The sequence below is a fragment of the Lampetra fluviatilis genome, chromosome 8 (assembly GCF_964198595.1).
Source record: "Lampetra fluviatilis chromosome 8, kcLamFluv1.1, whole genome shotgun sequence".
NCBI classification, from domain to species: Eukaryota; Metazoa; Chordata; class Hyperoartia; order Petromyzontiformes; family Petromyzontidae; genus Lampetra; species Lampetra fluviatilis.
The window spans coordinates 8,211,663-8,227,514 of NC_136282.1; the positions used below are offsets into that span (position 1 = coordinate 8,211,663).

General features: G+C 42.6%; 1 protein-coding gene across 1 annotated transcript in view; it reads right to left on the minus strand.

Annotated features, from left to right (window-relative positions):
• Nucleotides 1-15,852, minus strand: part of LOC144933729 (ATP-binding cassette sub-family C member 9-like) — a 91,507-nt gene that overhangs the window by 68,924 nt on the left and 6,731 nt on the right. The window contains exons 5-10 of the mRNA XM_078858798.1: nucleotides 11,058-11,300; nucleotides 10,110-10,286; nucleotides 8,004-8,168; nucleotides 4,698-4,853; nucleotides 3,335-3,469; nucleotides 1,124-1,286 (exon numbers count right to left, since the gene is read on the minus strand). Of these exons, the coding sequence (XP_078714924.1) occupies nucleotides 1,124-1,286; nucleotides 3,335-3,469; nucleotides 4,698-4,853; nucleotides 8,004-8,168; nucleotides 10,110-10,286; nucleotides 11,058-11,300 (1,039 nt within the window). The remainder of the gene's footprint in view (nucleotides 1-1,123; nucleotides 1,287-3,334; nucleotides 3,470-4,697; nucleotides 4,854-8,003; nucleotides 8,169-10,109; nucleotides 10,287-11,057; nucleotides 11,301-15,852) is intronic.

The window sequence follows — 15,852 nt, forward strand, 5'->3', positions numbered from 1 at the left end:
ATTACATTTGCATTTCGAGTTTCACAGAAGTGACACGTTCAGTGAATTAACCATATGTGGGTCGAACAAAAGAAGATTGATTCCAAGACCTTCGTTGGCGATTCCAAAGCCATATTTATTTACGAGCTGTCAACACAGCCTTGAAACAAACATTCATTGCCACTGGGGGTGGGAATAAACGACCAAGAGTCCAACCCATTCGTCAGCATTGGCCGCTCGATTGTCGGTACAGTGATTGGTCCAAAAAAAGTATGAATGATTCATTTATTCATCTTGTTCAGGCACTTCATGTGTAATCAGGCAAAAGCCCATTGAGACGATGAATCCCTATTGCAGGGTGGACATGCGGTATGAAATCAACGGTATTCCTTTTTGTAAGGCACAAGGGTTGTTAGGTGGGGGCAGGGTTGGGGGAAATGTAGAGTGCAATCCTAGCAAAACAACTCCATAAAACGTGAGATAGTTTCTGCGAGTGAACAAAATTGGAATAATAAAACTACACTTGAATCACATGAATACCTAAATTACGTTCATGAGAACCAGAGGACGTCAAAACCATTTGAGACTAGGGCGTCCCCTGGTCTAACACCGTTTGAGACTAGGCTCGAAAGAAAGCTGTCTCTGGTGTGGACCAATCCGTTTCAAAGACAATGCATATATTATCACAGTGTGTTTTTTCTTTGCATTCTGACCACAAGTATTGTGGTTAATGCAGACATGATTCCTTGTTAAATGTTTCAGTTTGGTGTTTTAACATCTTAACACCTGTTTTGTTGCCAGAAAAAAGGGGGAAACCTATTCTCATATGTTGATCTTCTTTCGCAACGTACACAGCCGACCATGCTAGGACAACAAACTAAACACAAAAAGCAGTTCTAAAGAAATCAGTTTTCAATCTAGATCTGAAAGTGCATAGCTCCAGTGGCTTTCTAATATCGGAAGGAAGAGCGTTCCAGATGGTTGCTTAAGTGCAACTGAAAGTGCGCGATGCAGTGACCGCCTTTGTTCAATAGCTAGCCAAAAGCCACCTCGAAGATGATCGGAGTTCGCGTGATGGTTTATGCTCATTGACCCGTGCCCTTGAGCCATGCCCTTGAGCCATGTGCCCCCGTGCTCGTCTCACTGGACAGGGCGGTGTAGATGGCGAAGGTGGAGAGGCTGCGAAGCTCCTTGGAGCGCGTCTCCTCCACGGTGCTGCAGAACACCTGCTCCCAGGCGTACAGCTTCAGCAGCTTGATGCCGTGCACCAGCTCGCTCGTCTGCTTAATACGCGAGCTGCTGTGCTCCTGCAATGCATCGCGCATATGCACGAAAGACAACGGTCCCCGATGCAGCCTTCAAAAGACTGTTGGGACAATCTCTGTCAGCGAGCAGGCGTAAAGGCTGGCATGGCGCGAACAGGGGCATACACAATGGCTACCTTCATCTCGACAGCGCTGATGTTCCGACACTGCACCAGGTACTCATTTAAGGCTGAGTAGATCTAGGCGTGGCCCAGGACCAGTACAGATTGCACTTGCCGCTGATGTTAGCCGTGGCCGGGAATTGAACCTAGGTGGGTGGCAGTTCATAGAGCAGTGCGCTAACCACTACGTTAACATTCCACCCATCACACACAAAGACATGCATGTAGATACAAATAAAAGAACAAAGATTCTCTGCATAGCAAGTGGTGCTATCGATCACCTATGAAGGCAGGCATGGCCAGCACCACTCCCAGCCACCGTTGTTCCCCCAGTGCTGATGTTTACACACTGCTCCAGGTACCCATTTGAGGCTGGGTCGACCTAGTAGAAGCCCGTGAACAGTTCTAATACCACTGGCAGCTGATGTTGGCCGTGGTCGAGTATCGGTTGCAGATTTCATTGCACGTTGCCCTAACCATTGTGACACTCTTCATCACAAAAACACAACCGAACGCACACACACATGCACACGTGCAGTAATACGAACACCAATAGGCTCCATTGTGAGCACCTGACCCCACTCAAAAATGTACAGACCCTGTCTCAAAGCGACCGTAACAATTTACTTTTCTTAGTGAATTGTGCCACTATTTTTCACGATAACAAAAATTACGTTGTTCAATTAAGCTTGCCACAACAATCCAAAATGTGCCTATTGGATCAATACAACGCAGCGGAAGCGCATTGCTAACCAGTCAATCATCTCCCAATTTTATTCTTCAGAATAATGATTAGAGCTTCATATGTAACACATTCAGTATACGAGATAATACAATCAGTAACATGTGTATATATGAAATACATGTGCAGCGTTATACGTAGGTGTAGAGATGAAAAGGTGAACCAGATATAAAACATTACATGTGCACATAATATATTTTTGCGATCAAATACATGCACACCACGACAAACATACATTTAACCTTTGCCCCGTGTGCTTTGTACATCACGATCATCTTAAAGCAGCATTTAAATAAAGCATACATTAAATAACAAATACGATGAATCACTTCATTAATTGGCAACAATTAGTGCAATATATTCCAACACGGAGAAAAAATGTACGCAACAGAGCATCCATCTAGTTAACAGAATGGGAAGAAAGAAAATAGGGGGTGGAGGTGGGAGGCTTAAGGGGGTGGGGGGGGGGCTTGGGCGGAGGAGGGATGGAGGGGTACGAGTCGATCACTGAACACGACGAAGTCTCGGGTAGTGCGTTGTCTTTGTGCTGTACGCCTTTTGGCGTCCTCTGGTCTAACACCATTTGAGACTAGGCTCCAAAGAAAGCTGTCTCTGGTGTGGACCAATCAGTTTCAAAGCCAATGCATATATTATCAGAGGATGTTTTTTGTTTGCATTCTGACCACAAGCATTGTTGTTAATGCAGACATGATTCCTTGAAAAAGGTTTCAGTTCGGTGTTTTAACAACTTAACACCTAAATTTCGATTTAAAGCTTTCGTGACTGCAGGGATTCATCTTCTTGGTTCTTTCGGTAAAGTCACGTAGAAGGGAAATAATAAAATAATAAAAATTTAATATTATAAAATAATTCTCACGACGTTTCGGCCACAACGCAAGCAGCCGTTGTGGCCGAAACGTCGTGAGAATTATTTTATTATGTTCTATTTTTATTATTTTATTATTTCCCTTCTACGCTTGCGTTGTGGCCGAAACGTCGTGAGAATTGTATTTTATTATCTTTAACTTTTATTATTTTATTATTTCCCTTCTACGTGACTTTACCGAAAGAACCAAGAAGAACTTAACACAGCTGTTTTGTTGCCAGATAAAAGGGGAAAACCTATTCTCATAGTTTGGCACTGGCAAAAGGAGGTCACATGACCTCGGGTAGTTAGTTGTGCTCACCAGCGTGAGCTTCTGTGCGCGGGCAAGCTTCGTGGCGATGCAGTACTGCAGCGGAGCAAGCAGGGCGATGACGGCGGCGCCGATGAGGGCACTCACCCCGAGCAGGGAGTAGAGCAGCGACACCCCCACGATGATCTGCCGGGCAAAGCACCGGAGAGGGCACGGGAGTGAAAGGTCACTCCTAGCGCTGGGATCTCGCGTTGTTTCAGCAATCGATTTTTCCTTCGCCCATTTATTGGTGCGATCACTACAATACATCGGATAACGCGGAAATAGCTGCGAGAGAAAAAAAGTCTCGTCTCCGTTCGCACATGTGCCACAGGGGGTGACGGACGAGACTTCATGATATCGTCGGCATTATGGGCCGTGTCAAGTCGGGGTCGGCTGGTGGGGAGTTTCCCACCTTTTGGAGGCAGGATGTCAGAGCGGCAACCATTTTTTGGCTGAGTAATCCACCACAAAGTAAATTGGTCAATTACAACATTTATTCGATTGATTCCATACCTGTCAACCCCTTATCAGTGCCTACCTTATTACAGACCTAATCAGACCTTATTGGTCACCCCGTGCCCTTATAAATCTCAACGTTCGTCCTACAAAGTCCCATCACAAGGGAGAAACTCAAACAATTAGACATAAAAATGTTTGCCCGTATTGAAACGGCTTTACGCTGTATGGACCTGAAAGCTCAATTTCCCTTTACAAGAATACGGGAAACCGTGTGGGTTCACAGCTATGGAATTGACTTCATCACACTACTAGTCCCAGCTCTCTACTCCCTGCTGAGACGAGCTTGGAGTATTTGCTGTTCTTAGTTTGCGGTCCATAAGCCGGTGGTGGATATTCCACATTTTGAAGCCAACAACACCATATTAGTCATTGCTGACTTTTCATCAGGGAAAGCACCTGCTACTATTTTGAATCTAAAGGCAATTAAAAAGATGACATTTCAAAGTGAATACATCTGAGATAAATAAATTAATAGCTTAAGATTATTGTACAAGACATGCATGGTCTGTCGACTCTGTAAATTTTACTAACTTTACCGTACTTTGACAATCCACTGCTCTCGACTTTGTAACAATGATACGTAATCCAGTAACGATGTGTACGAGGGCAGTGGTTCTCATTGTGGGGTCAAAATGACCCAGTCACACTCCCAACTGTCCATGTCTTCAAATGTCCACACTTTAAGAATGCTCGCATCATAATTATGAACGAACTGATACCAGGCGTCTGACTTGTAAAAGGCAGGATCACAAGTCTCATCACAGCAGCTGGAGATGAGGATATCTTTGTGAAAGGGCTTTTGTTGTGGTTACAAAGGTGATTGTGAGTCGCGTCTCTCAGACTGACATCAAACCTGCACAGGCAGAGCCCAGAGGTTGGGGCACAGGAAGAGGAACCACATGAGCTGATTGGAGTCGACAGTCACGACGTTGGAGATGTATCTTGAGGTCATCTTCCCACGAGACACGCTGGACGTGGAGAGGTGAAGAATCTTGTCATAAATCATCGTCTGGAAAACATTGAAGAGTTTACATATAATATAGAATTTATATTTTATTACATTTATTCAACATAGCAATGTGTGATAGACGTTACCTGCGAAAGAACACAATGTATAATACATTTTAATGGATACCCATTTATATATTTGTAAATAGTGTGGTCTTAGACTTGACAGTGAATTTTATTTATAATATTGAATGCTTTTTAAATTGGGATATTGTAATGTCGAGTAATACAGTACATATGTTGAACTTCTTTCACATCGTACGTAGCCAACTGCGCTAATTGGAGTTGCTGTATCAGAGGAGTGGTAATGCAATGTGTTACGGACCCTTGGACCTGAGTTCAATCCTCGGCAAGTGCCAATATCAGTAGCAAGCTGGAATCTGAACTGGTACTGGACGCCCTTTTCAATCAATTGCACTGAGCAGGCTGGAGTACGGTCAAACAATCTCCATGGCCGACATGGATTGGCAAAGGTCTCTAAATTCACATTTAACATGTAGTAGACTTTCGCAGCCAATATTAACCATAAGAGGGTTTTTTGGTGAGATTGTGTAAATATAATTCAGTTGTTAAATCTTCCACCACAACATTGTAAAAAAAATATTAATGTTGTGGGTTTACTCTCCAACACACCGGTGTGCTGAGCTAGTAACGAATTAGCATTTTCTGTTTACCTGACAAACCTTACTAATTGACTGTGTCGGGTGGTGGCAGGTGTTACGACACATTTATATTTACGCGATCTAACCCACAAAACCTCTATTATGGTCTCTAAATTATGATTTATTCTTACAGTACAGAAATTGTCACACATTTAAAATACAATAAATGGTGGTGTAATATAAACTCAAGCGAGACAATACGAACGAAGCACGTCCACTTTTTCTCCGTCATCTTCTTTTACTTGTGAATTCCAGATAAAATGCCCGTCATAAGATTCTGTTGACCGTTTTGTGTCTGTGGCCAAATGTCCATAAACGACTGAGCTATGATCCTCCCAGCCAGCCTGTACCATGACCACTTTGGCAGCCATTATTCACCCCAGCCAGGGTTAGATTTTAATTCAGGAATCCAGAAGTGTTGGAAACTGCGGTCGGATATTGGAATTTGGCCACCTGCTCCATCCAGGGATTTCAAATTAGGTCAAATATTGAGACCTCAACTGAGCAATTTCATTAAATAAGATTCCATGTGTGTGCTATGTGCTGACATAGCAGAAAAAGCTATGATTGTGCCTATATGTAGCACTGGTGAATATCAACATTCAATATATTGCACAATGCACTGTGCTAACAATTGAAATAAGCATGTAACAAGGATTTTTTTAATGTAATTATTTGAACATACAACAGTAAAGGAAAATTATTCAAAAGAATTACATTGTTTATTATAATTATTGAAAGCAGACTGGGATCAACATATACAATAGAGAGGCAGGCCAGAGCAGGTTGGAATGCTAATGTGAATTTGATAATGCTAAGTAACACATCAACGTTCCTGTAGAGGAATGTTTTTAGTGTATATTGCCTGCTTCGACATGGATTGGAAACCTGCACACTGGCAAAGAAAATGTAACAAAAATTGAGAATGCATGCTGGGAATAACACTGAGAAAGAGAGGAACATCTGGATCCGAGATCAAATGCCAATTACGGACATCACATAGACTGTTCACGAATGTGAGTGGAATAAGGAAGGATACATTCCTCGAAGGGGTTTAATAACGAACTGACAAGCATGGTGATGAAGTGCTAGCAGGGCGACCACCACAGAGATGGAGCGATGGGGCTAGCTTATGTGCAGGATTTAGATAGATTATATAATTGCAAGACCATGAGGGATGACGTAGGCAGGTATTCATCGAGCAGTGGATAAATTATATTTAATTGACTACTGCAGTGTAAGTGTTACAAATATTAGTGGCAGTATTTATTTAAGCCTCACTCAATGCATTACAAATATTTTCTTTTTGAATTTCAAAGGTGAAGATTTTCATTTCATTCTGCAATTAGGGTATAAATGAAAAGCACTTTTCTAGCCAAGGTCTTCCTAATCATAAGGCCCTTCCTTATAAGAATGTCCTGTTTGGTTACAAATTGGACAAATGAGAATGACTTGCTGAATAAAATTGAATGAGTTGAGCACAACATATTCTGTTCTGTGGCAATTCTAATCTAAAGCACTCATTCACTCAAAGTCTGCGATTAATTGAGATTGGGTATGTTATATATTGTGATCAGCTCTTAAAGAGAAGGTGGATTATGCACATGGAAAACCTGGACTTTCTAAAACTCTGGGTTGAGAGAAATACGAAGCGTTGTTCTACAACATGAGAACGTGTAATGACCATAGCAGGGGAGCAATAGATGTGTACTGCCAGAGGTGGATGGCTTGTTCAGAGGGTAAGTAAAATGTCGGAGCACTTACCTGGTGCCCCTGATATTCTGGGGATGACTCTAGGCAGCCACACATAATTAAACTGTATTCAGAAGTAAAGCAAGTTTACAGCTTCAGCCTTATCAACAATTTCTGCACAAAATAATTATCGTTACATTTGGCAATGAACTTAACTGAACCTCTGAGACTTGAAAATATACCATTGGTACCTCATTTGCCAGTAAAAAAATATGATAATTGGTTTTTAACCCTTTAATCTGGCAAAAAAAACTGACACCTTTTTTACGAGGAGTCATGTTTGCATAAACCACAATACCTGCAATCATAATGCAAACAAAACACATAACTCTGATAATGAATGCACTGTCCTTGAAGTTGATTGGTCCACACCCGAGACAGCTTTCCTTAGAGCCTAGTCTCACATGGGTTGGACCAGATGACTAGGCTCTAAGGAAAGCTGTCTCGGGTGTGAACCAATCAACTTCAAGGACAGTGCATACATTATCAGAGTTATGTTTTTGTTTGCATTATGACTGCAGGTATTGTGGTCTATGCAAATATGAATCCTCGTAAAAAAGGTGTCAGTTTTGTTGCCAGATTAAAGGGTAAAAAACAAATAATCACTTGAAAATATAGTTTTTTACATGGAATGAACACTTTGTTCAGGGCATTTCCAAGCTGTGCCCCCTCGTGTAGACAAAAAATAATGGATGTTACTTTGGGGAAGGGGAGGGGGGGACCCACAAAAACCAAACCTGCACCGCCGCACGGAACTTGATGCCCGTCTCGATGGCCTTGTAGTAGGAGGCCTGCAGCAGGGTGCGCTGCAGCACCAACGAGAAGAAGAGCAGCACGGACAGCACGTACGCGTTGGCCAGGAACTCGCGCGAGGAGATGAAGTACACGCCAAGCTGGTGCACCTGGCCAGGCAAAAGCGGGTGGCCGTGTTCGTCAGGGCCCTTTGGCAATGGCAGGTGGCCACACCTGTGTACTCTGCCACGAGCAACATTTGAAAGTATTAATAATAATGATTAATTATTAAATTTCTAAAAAAGAATGAATTGTTATTGAGATTTGTTTCAGTTGCCACACTATAATAACGTCAGCTGTAGAATGTATCAGGGTTGTCAAAGGGAGGGGTCTGTCTTGACTGGTGTCCTGAGGCCTAAAACATATTGAGGAGCCAAACAGACTATGCATTTTCTTGGTTCTTTCGGTAAAGTCACGTAGAAGGGAAGTAATAAAATAATAAAAATAAAACATAATAAAATAATTATTTTATTCTACGTGACTTTATTATGTTTTATTTTTATTATGTTATTACTTCCCTTCTACGTGGCTTTACCGAAAGAACCAAGAAGATGAATCCCTGCAGTCACGAAAGCTTTAAATCGAATAAAGGCTATGCATTATTAGGGCTCTCAAAAATAACGATCGTGAAAAATATTTCATCAGCGAAGCCGCAATGAGTCTCACAACAAATTTTTAGGAGGGTCCGTCATTGCGATGTTTGGCCAATTCCATTTGCGAAGAAGTTGAAATTTCAAGATAAATCTTACGCATAATAAAGGCAACACTGAACACTGCAGTCAGTTGACCACTTTGTAGCCCCAATTTTACGACACTTGGCACACCCGAGTGACCCATCCAATACCAACGAGGGTCAGCTCCACTTAGCTTCTGAGATCTGATAAGATTGAATGTATTTAGGGTCAATTGGTTATGAAATTGTTTGAGGATAAACAAGCCATGAAAAAACACGGTACATATATTTTTACACACCAGTTTTTGCTCTGTTACAGTCTGGAATTAATCATTTAAGCTCTTTGTTAATCCGCTGTTGGATGAAGGCCTCCCCATGCCATGTCTTTCATGAGGAATGTTTGATCACATCAATCTTTGCTGGTCAGTGTTGATTGGTGAAGGAGATGAGGACCAGTTCAGATATTACTCAGCACTGATGTTAGCCTTGGCCAGGAATCAAACTCATGTCGCCAGGTTCATTGCCCAGTGACCTATTCACTCCAATAGCACTCTACCCCTGTTTGATATGAAGTCACTTAAAGATAAACACTAGATTATTAGTAGAAAGTGGTCACTTAATAGTGGGCTAACTACTGCCCCACCACTCTACCTATGTCTGGTATTGGGCCACTTCAGAGATAAACACTGCATAAGTGGTGGTTTAATAGCTAGCTACATTGGGGTGAAAAGGACATCTATAGAGAACATGGGTTGGCTCTCTTTGCCAATGAAAGCATGCTTGCATTAGGGCCTCCATCGGTCCTGATTTTCCCAGCACCATCCCCTTTTTTTTGAGGTGGACTTCGATGGAAATTTGTAAATCTACCCGAGACATTACAAGTCCTGGTTTTTGTCAATTTGCGTAATATTATACCACTCAATGCATTGCATACACGTGAAATCCCCCCTCTTCTGGTATCTGTGAGATATTCCCATGATATGTTTTGGGTTTTTTTTTGTTACCTCAGAAGTAGCAACCATTGCATAAATGTGCGAGTGAATGCTCACGTGAAATTTCAATAATTTGGTGCATTTGGTATTTGTTGCATTAATATACCGCAGGGCTATTACGAAGGCTATGCTTCAGACAGATATAGTCTTCCAGCAGAGACCAATATTGCACCTCCGATTATGACGGGTGGCTATGTACAGTGCGAAAAAAGTTCAACATATATACATATGTAATCCGATTTGAGAATTTGTGAGTAATTTTCCAAATTGATAAATTTGGACCATGGATGGAAGAGATCCCCTGAATGAGGTCAGGGGATCTCCATCGTTCCACTGTGAAGCAGACGGCCTCGTATTTGCATGGTTACTACACCCGCAGTAATAACCTGTGGCTTCAGCTGCTGCTCGTCGTTGTTGAGGTGGTGCACGATGCCGTATATGCAGAGGGGCCCAGTGAAGGCCAGCAGGTCGGCCATGTAGCGCAGCACGCTGCTCACGAGGATGGGACGGCCAAACGTGCGGAACACCGAGCGCCAGAGCGAAGGCACAACCTCCTGTCGCGCCTCACACTCGCGCTATCGACACACGGAGCATTGTTGCAACATTTCTTTTGTCAGAATAGGGGACTGATTAATGTAAAAAACTTTACCAAATTGCAATTGATTTTCAAACAATGCCAGTTGTTATTTTTGTTGCGTATCGTGTGGTTTTGCATTGAACGAGGAAGCTTATCTAACAGAAGGTGGTCTTTGCCAATACACATTTATCAATTCACCAGCACTGTTTTTTTTGCCTACCGCTGCTTATTGTCAAAACCGGTCCTGAGTTTGCTTTATTGAAGGAATGCGTGCTCCCAGAATGCTGAGTGGCTGATGGAATATGTAAAAATTAGTATCAATTATTTACATTGTCTCAGCATACATTTTTTTTAATTAAATGTTTGTTTTACTCTTAAATTGCTGAGCCAAAAAGCAGTCCAAGTTGTAAATTACATTTTTTACAGTTTGGTAAATGAACTAAGAAAATTATGAGGTCATATAATTGTCATACTACCAATGATATATTTTTAATAAGCCCATTCTATAATTATTAAGTTAGTGAATAATAACCTTCTATTTAGAACTTTTATTATTGTGTTTGATACTTTATACATATTTTTTCAGGAAATAAAACACTTAAGAAACATAACATTGGCAAGAACAACCGCGACATAACGACATTCTCCAAAAAGGGGCGAAACAATTACTATACATCTTAGACCGTAAACTATATCGCAATATCGCCACATCACGACAACCCCTCATGTGCACATCCACAGTTGCATACGACGCCACCTTGTGTTCCTGGAAGGAATTTTGCAGAATGATGTAGTTGCTGAGAGCTCGCATGCCGATGGGCAGTTTGCCGATGTCTTCCAGGTCTATTAGCCGTTTCTGGGCCAGGCTGATGAGGTTTCCGAGCCACCAGTAAGTGGACTGCGAGAGCAGGTTCACGAAGGGATGCATAAATCGCACACCCAGGTCCAGGAGGTCATCCGGAGGGTTCACCTTCAGCGGCTTCCGAAAGAATATGTACCTCTGTGAAAAACATACAAGCACGTCAAGCAGGTGTTGTTGTCGCTGTTGGCTCAGTGGTGAACATTGGCGTGCCGTGCCCGCTGTCTTTGAGGATTAAATGAGGCGTGTCACTTCATGTCATAGGTGCATCGAAAAGCTTACTGGTTTGGCCATGTTTGTTTGTTGTAGTACATAGTTGGACTGATGGCCTTAATCTAAGTTGTCTTGTGGTTGTTGTTGTTGTTTGACTTGCATCCCACTGGGATTTTTGCACACAGCGTTGGTGTACGGTGTTTTTTCTGCAATATTTTTCTGTCTTTTCTTGTATTTTCTGTTTGCACTCAGTCACATTCACTTTAAGATGTTTTTTTTGTTCATGTTTTTGTTTGTTGCGGTTGCACCCGATTCAAGAGCCGAATGGCTCACAGGGCTATACCAAATAAATAAACTTGAACTTGAGCATGTAACGGGAAAAAAACAATAACTGCAAGCATTGAAGAAGATCTATACACATCTGTGGATTTTATTTCTGGTCTTCGTGTAAATGAGGGACAAATCCTCACTAGTTTATTTTTAATTTCTTGCAATTTAGCGTGTAAAACTGAATGCCAGCTGAGTCTATGGCAAAACAATGTATCTCCCCAGCTCTCCCACATATCCACCTCTGCTTTGCATTTCACATGCGGTGATTCTGGGGAGGTAGTGTGTGGCTGTTCAGGAATTGAACGCCAATTGTGGGAGTATTTGGAGCCCCGACTGCAGAGTGCACAAGAATTTGTCAGCTGAAATTGTGGGCCACGTTGATGCAGGCAGCTGAGGAGGTGTTTTTTTTTTAATGCGTGGCTTAAAATAACTTCGTGGACGATCACTTGATAGCCATATTGGAGCATCGTTTGCCACTTTTTGGCTTCACTCAGCAGACATGAGATGCAGCAAAGGCTCTCTATGCATGTCAAGAGATCCATGGGGATGAATAGATATAGCAAAGCTTGAGTGACTGGGCATCTGTGCACGTAGGTAGTGTCTACAGTACAATACTCGAGAGTTAGCAAACAGACAGCCACCTTGGGACAGTGTACCTTTCAGCACTGGTGTGTTCATGGGCCACATTACTTCAGGCAACCCAATAATATTTGTTTAACAGGATCTCCTCTGCTGACGAGGTTCAGAAAATCGAAACCGGTCCACCATTTACCTCCCGGGACAACGCTAGCCTAGAAAGCATTGGTCCAGAAGGCCCATTAGGTTGATGGACAAATATAATGTTGATTTATGTTTTTTAGTTGGAAGGAGAGACCTTTGTACTTTTATTTTTTGTAATGTGTGTCCATGATCTCGCCCATGTCTATCACTCCCATCATATCTCACTCCACTCCCATCTACACATTCTCTGCGACAGCGAGCAATGCTTTCTGTTGAAGCCCCCAGTCAACCTTCGCTGAGTGGGAGGTAGCTCGTTCTCCTATGCTGCACCCCATAGTCTAACACCCCCCCCCCCAGCTTTCTGTGCTGTAGACTCCCTGTTCAAGCCTCGGCCCATTGTGAGACGCTTTGAATGTAGATTCTAGATATTTTCAATTTGTATTACATGCTGTTGTCATCCAATTCATTGGCATCCTATGAGTGACTGTCTCTTTCTCGCTACAAAATTAATATGCTCACCGTTTTTCTACAACACCTCCAGATGCCGTTGCATTAGGATGCAAAATAAATTCTGCATTCTATTGCAAATGTTGCCAGAATCAGCATCTTTATTTATCCTGGCAGGATCCCCATAGCCACTTGGTTTCCAATAAGTAGAAGGAGAAATCACTTGACGTGTGTGAATATGTATCCTTCTCATTAAGTGCACACTCGCTCAATGTATTCAATACAAGAGGTGTAAGTATACAACATTACTTTCTGGTTTTTATTGCGACGATTATTTTGTTTTACCCCTCGTTAATTTTCGTAACCATTTTCACTCGAATAAATGTCACTTATTTGAACAAACAAGTAAATTGAAAACCAATGTAGAGAGATGATTGCAGAGTCGTGCATAGTGCAACACTATTTGCCATTAAATGGGGGGCAAGAAAAACACGTGTGTGTGTGCGGCAAAGTGGGTGGCGCAGATGGTGTAGTCATCTCGGGCAGTTAACCCATAAGACCTGGGTCTGCCATGTCACCTCTTGCCAGCGAGCATTCCACACTTAACGTAGCCTCGAAGTGCACCCAGCCTGGCACACGTGCTCTGGTGACGTCACGGCCAACTTAGTTGGGAAAACGACGGCTGTTGGTATATTTGTGTGTAGACCGAGCAGAGGGACACCGATGCGTGAGACATTCACATCCGATGAGGTGGGGAAGGATGTATGTATGTGAGGAACCACTCAAGTATTTATAGTTTCTGACTAAGCACTTATTCACATTCTCTAAAATCTGACACCGAGGATCTCCATCCCATTGGGTCACGTGAGAAGATAGAACATTGTCGGCCCTTATTGCTGAGGGTTCTCATGTGCTATTGGACAGGTGGTTGCTATGAATGTGCCAAGTCAGTGACAATCGAGTGTTAACAATAACTTAGAATCCATTTTTGGGTGAAGGCCTATCCATGCCACGTTAGTTATGAAGTTTGTGTGACCATAATTCACACATGCTGGTCAGTGCAGGTTAGTTAAGGGGACAGAGGAATGGACCGTTTCAAATATCACCCTCCGCCAATGTTAGCTGTGACTAGGAATGGAAGTCAGGTCGCTGGTTTCAAAGTGCAGTTCACTAACCAATGCGTCATCCAAATTAAGTGTTACGTGAAATTGGAAAAAAAGGCCGATTTTATAATATTACATTTGGTTTCACAGACTCTGATCGTCACCTTTCAGGCATTAGGCCCACATGAGTCAGGAATCCTCTTGGATTAATCAACGGATAAACTGTAAAGCTGCCGCCCATGCAACTGCTTGTTTATGCCACCACGGATGGAAGAGCCTCTGCTAAAGAGTGGTCTATAGAGCTGCTCTAAAGGGGATTTGGTTTACTTTTACACTTTGGCCAGGCATCCCAGAGGAGGTGAGAATACCCAAACTTTATCCCAACCACACATGGCCTGCCGATCGATCCACTGACTGTGGTGTATCCATTTATCCTGATTGGTGGACAAGGGCGGAGGGATTTAAGACACATTCCCATTGTTGCAACTTCCAGGCCTGGAGATTGGGCTGGCAGCCTGAAACTATCAACGATTTTTTTTATATTACCAGGTAAGGCCCACTGAGCTGTGTAGCGCTTTTTGCAGAAGCGAGCTGGCCACAAATGATAGCTCAACGAAGTGGCTTATCATGTGGAAATTTATCGCAGCCAAATACGCAAAATGCATGTTTCTAAATGTGAAGGGAAAAACCGGAGGACCTGGAGAAAAATCCACACGACCACAGGGAGAACATTCAAATTCCAACTATATAAAACCCACGACCTCCAATATACCAGGCAAGGTAGTTAACATCTTGCCACCTCTGTGTGTTAACCATTATACGATGGCAGCATGCAATCTTTCAGTACAGCAATGAAAACGCAACATTAAAAATAAACACGTGAATGAATGTGAACGTGTATTTTTTTTCTACCCAGTATATATAGTAAATAAATATGGGAATCAAACAGCCATACACGTGACACTGGCATTTGTGACAGGAGAATATATGAGCATGCAGCTGTGAAATAAGAATTGTAGACATCCTTGTCATGGCGCCATTGGATCCACCAATGGTGGCTGACACGTGGTTGCCTCCCAATTACAGTGAACAGCACTGGTGCCAGCCCAAAAATAGGCTCGGAAGAATTACATAATAAAATGGACAAAGGGTGTAAGGCTAACCCTCGTGTAAAATTAGCCACGGTTGTAAATGCAACTCTCAGATGTAACAGCAAGGAGTACAAGGACTGGAAAATGGCAGTGTCAGTGTTTGAAATGAGGCTTGAAATCAGCAAACGGGAAAGATGGTGTAGCTTGTGTAATTATGTCTGGGTCAGGTGGTGTGCTGGAATGGTTAGTTTAACAGATGCACAGATCCCAGTGGGGGAGCAATGGGAAGATGCACCCAAGGATACAATAAACACTCCACCATCTGTAGAGACCAGAATTGCCCTTGGGGCGAGTAGCAGTTAAAATAATGAAATAGCCAATATTGAGTTGTGTAGCATGGTTGACCCAGACCGTGGTGCAAGGAATGACTTAGGGCCCTTGTGCAATTTCCTCCTACCTCTTTGTAACATAGCACCTGGGCCCTTTTGCCCGTGGGCCTTGGTGAATTTGCCCAGCTTGCACACTCGATTTCTGCCAATATGAGGTATTATTTACTCTTTGGCACATGCCAAAGCATATCACTGTGCTGTTGTGGCATGCACAGATTCAACGATAATGGATTCATTGGCAGCTCTGCAATTAACAAGCATCTTGCCATTGGCATCACACCGATTGGTTTGATATTGTCAGTATTAAAGGCTGTTCAATAAAATGCTGTTACAAAACAAATATGGTGGCATATAGAGGTTGTTTCTATGGTGATTTTGTTTGTCTTTCATCGATTCAGTT